Source organism: Cupressus sempervirens, chromosome 11, assembly GCF_028749045.1.
Source record: "Cupressus sempervirens isolate cs-2001-9-10 chromosome 11, ASM2874904v1, whole genome shotgun sequence".
Lineage (NCBI taxonomy): Eukaryota > Viridiplantae > Streptophyta > Pinopsida > Cupressales > Cupressaceae > Cupressus > Cupressus sempervirens.
In genome coordinates, this window is record NC_143128.1 from 300,680,789 (window position 1) to 300,684,402 (window position 3,614).

Genomic DNA, 3,614 nt, shown 5'->3' on the forward strand with positions numbered 1-3,614 from the left:
AAAAATCTGTTGGTTCTTCTAATTTATCAAATGTAACAGCAGTACATATTTATAATATACTGATCATTCAAGTCTCAGCAGCGTTCCTATAAATCTCGATTTTGACAGCAAACTTGTGAAGTAATAGAAATGATGAGCAGTTCTACAGTCTTTAATTGAATCCTACTCAAACTCTATGACACATGAACAAGAAATGTAAACTCAGTTAGACATATTCTCACAGTTTCCTGAATAGATACCTTATTTTGGTTCCACCCAGGGTTTGCCTAACCTGTAGATTCAGTGTTTTTTTTCACAATAGCAAGATTCTTGGTATTATATTCAGTAATGAATGCATTAATAAGTCACCTGTTGAATACTATGCCCATGATTGATGGGGTCATCCAGGAGTTTCAATGTTTCAATTCTACTCAAACTTGCAAACAGATCAACATTCCAAGGAATGATTAATAATTCTGATCAAACGAATTCGTCTGATAGGAAACATTTAATTGAAGAAACTCAAACAATTAAATGAAAGCCTTAACGATTATATGGCATTTATTTACATAGCAGGTCTTGGACCATTTATTTTGTGATCAATGTAAAGGTTATTTAGATAGAACGAGTTCCTTTCATACATAACCAGTGCATGGATTAAAATATACAGAGTGTTATTAGGGGGCTCCACTTTGAAGATCCAGTGTCCCTAAACTGTTGAGATTAGCAGTAGCAGTACTGTGTACACCAGGAGATGAGCCTGTTACTGAGCTTCCCACTTGCCACACCTGATTTATACTTGTTTGGTTGGAACCAAGCAGCAAGGAGGCAAAGATTGTTATTTTCCCACTGCTACTCTCATAAACAGCACTCTTGTTGGTCACATTGAGACTAATAGATGATGGATTCAAAGCAGCAGTCATAGAGACCACATTGTATGTATCGACAAGAGTTGATCCATTACTCAATCTAAAGGCAATCAAGGCTTGTGTGCCATTAGGGTTTATTCCCCAACCTACCCATCCTCCAGAAGCAGCAGGGGCAGCCTGGAAAGCTATGTCCAAAGAACCATTCTCTACAACAAAGGTATATGATAGAGTAGCTCCTAAAGCTTGTAAGTTGTTGCAGTTTTCGTAACTTTTGGCCTCAGTTACATTGAATTGTAGTGGGCAACTTGAATTTGAAGTCTGTGCAGATACATCCCTTCCAAACAAAAGCACAGCAGCAAACAAAATCATGAACAGAGAACGCCCCATTATTCGAACTGTAACAAATTTTTCCCTTAAAATCTCTCTCCTCAAAATCCAACTTGTAAAATTATTCGTTTTCTCCTAAAACTCCAATCTTGATCGAAGGGAAGTATGATTGCTTGGTAAATTGAAGAAGTTGTGCTGCTTAATATAGGGTGACACGGAGGAAGCTGTGAAGACATTTCTGTAGATATTCGTGTGGAAGTAGAAAGGAAAACCTCCATTGATTTTGTCAATTCTCCGTCTGGCTCTGAACAAATCAAATGAAACTCGTCATTTGCAACATTCTATTTTACTTTTAAAACAATTTTGTCCAGTCGAGAACAAAAAACCAGTGTGAAATCAAGAATAGCGGGGAAACGGACAATGAAATCAGGTTGAAGGAGTCCAATGGAGAGACAATTGCAGAAGGTTTCAAGGCTACACCAAAACCATCTCTTATTTTAGTTGGACGACTCGTTCCTTAAAATCAATTATTGAAAATGTGGCGGTCATGGAAGACAATTCAAAAGAGCTAAGCCCCCGAATACGCTCTTAACGTGAAGCCATTGGAATATTACCTCCGGCGTATTAAAATATTGTTACAAATATGAAAGCAATTCAAACATTTTCTTTAATACTTCAAATTTGGATATATATTCTAAATTAAATGAAAACGTATTCTTTTAAAATGCATAGGCAGTCTTCTATATATCATTTTGTTAATTATAATATTTAATTTGACGTGGTTAATATTTATTAGACAATATCTAAATATTACAATAATATGAAGTATACAAATTATAATTATATATTTATATTAATTATTATACAAATATACTATATTAGATATTTATATTTACATTATATGTTATATAGTATGATATTATATATTAGATTATGCAATATCAAAATAACATGATATATAATATTTATGTTTATTAAATCAATATGATATATTTTTAAATATTATTTAAAAATTATTATATATTATATAATAAGTTATACTTTAAATAACTTTAATTTTTCTTTTTTTATTAGTAAAAGGTTGAAGTTAAAAATATTTTATTAATTAAACTTATTTATAACCCCGCTCACTAGAGGCACCAGTGGGCAAGAGTTGAGAAAAAATGTGGTCTCGAGCTACTAAAATACATACATAGTATTTGGAATTATATTAATTTACAAATATCATCTTTCACATATACTGGTTAATGTGGAGGAAAACAATTTCCTCATCTAAATATAGTAACACTAGCAGTCACATGCTTTTGTACATGCAATGAACGTGTCGATAGGAGATAAGATTTAAGAGAAAAATGTAGAACGAACATTAAATAATGTAAATATAAGCTTCTTTAAAATGAAAATACAAAAATTAAAAAGTTGAAGATTAAAACATAGACATAAAATTTACAATATTTAGGAAATGTGAATATTCCTTAAGAAACATGTTCAATAATTTCAAGATTTTACAATTAAATTTGATTATCAAATATGAAAAAAAAATCATTTGAAAAAAAACCCATCAAAAAATTTATTACAAAGAAATACAAAAAAATAATATGAAAAATAGTTGCATCTCTAACAAATATTCTATTGACAAAATAAATTATAGGAATAGGAAAAAAATATTTAAAGAAAAAATGAAACTTATATAAAAATAATAATTTAAAGTAATTTAAAAGCTAAAATTTAAATCAATTTAAAAAATCAAGAGTTTAATAAATATAGATCACAACATAATCTAATGTGGAGATCACAAGTAACTATTTTTTAAATAAACAAGAAAAAAAAAATAGTTAAAAGTAGATATTTAAAATATAATCTTATGTGAACAAATTAGATTATTAATCATTTTTAATTTAAATAACATATATTTACTAAAATCTTTTAAACAGATTAATAAATATTAGTTATTTAAATTAAATCCATCAACTATGTAAAAAAAAATTATTTAAAAAAAAATCTATTATGAAAAATGAATAAGAGAAATACAAAAATATAATATGTCTAACAAATATTCTATTGACTAAATAAATTATAGAAACTAAAAAATAATAAAGAAAAAACTAGACTAATATTTTAAAAAATTAAAATAATTTAAAAACTAAAATATAAATCAATTTTAAAAATCAAAAGTTAAACGAATAGATCACAATATGAGCTAATGTGGAGATCACAACTAATAAAAAGAAAAAGAAAAATAATAGTTAAAAGTGGAGATAACAACTAATAAATATCAAAACAAGAGTTAAAAGTGGAGGGAGATTTTTTTGTTTTTTAAAAAGGCCCGTAAATAATTAATCGGAAAGATTTTCAATTTTTCAGCCAAACTGACAACTTTCCCAACCAACTTGCAAATTTTCTGTCAAAAATTTAATTTTTGGTAACAAAGTTCCCACA

The 3,614-nt window shown here is 28.3% G+C and overlaps 1 protein-coding gene across 1 annotated transcript; it reads right to left on the bottom strand.

The window, feature by feature from the left end:
* Nucleotides 1-509: 509 nt before the first annotated feature.
* LOC149529317 (auxin-induced in root cultures protein 12-like) lies at nt 510-1,322 on the bottom strand. The gene has a single exon (XM_089810984.1). It carries the CDS (start codon nt 1,233-1,235, stop codon nt 657-659), a length of 579 nt encoding a protein of 192 aa, XP_089667110.1. The 5' UTR covers nt 1,236-1,322; the 3' UTR covers nt 510-656.
* Nucleotides 1,323-3,614: the final 2,292 nt, after the last annotated feature.

Excerpts from the sequence above, each read along its gene's own strand:
- LOC149529317 (XM_089810984.1), bottom strand. The coding sequence starts at position 1,235 with ATGGGGCGTTCTCTGTTCATGATTTTGTTTGCTGCTGTGCTTTTGTTT.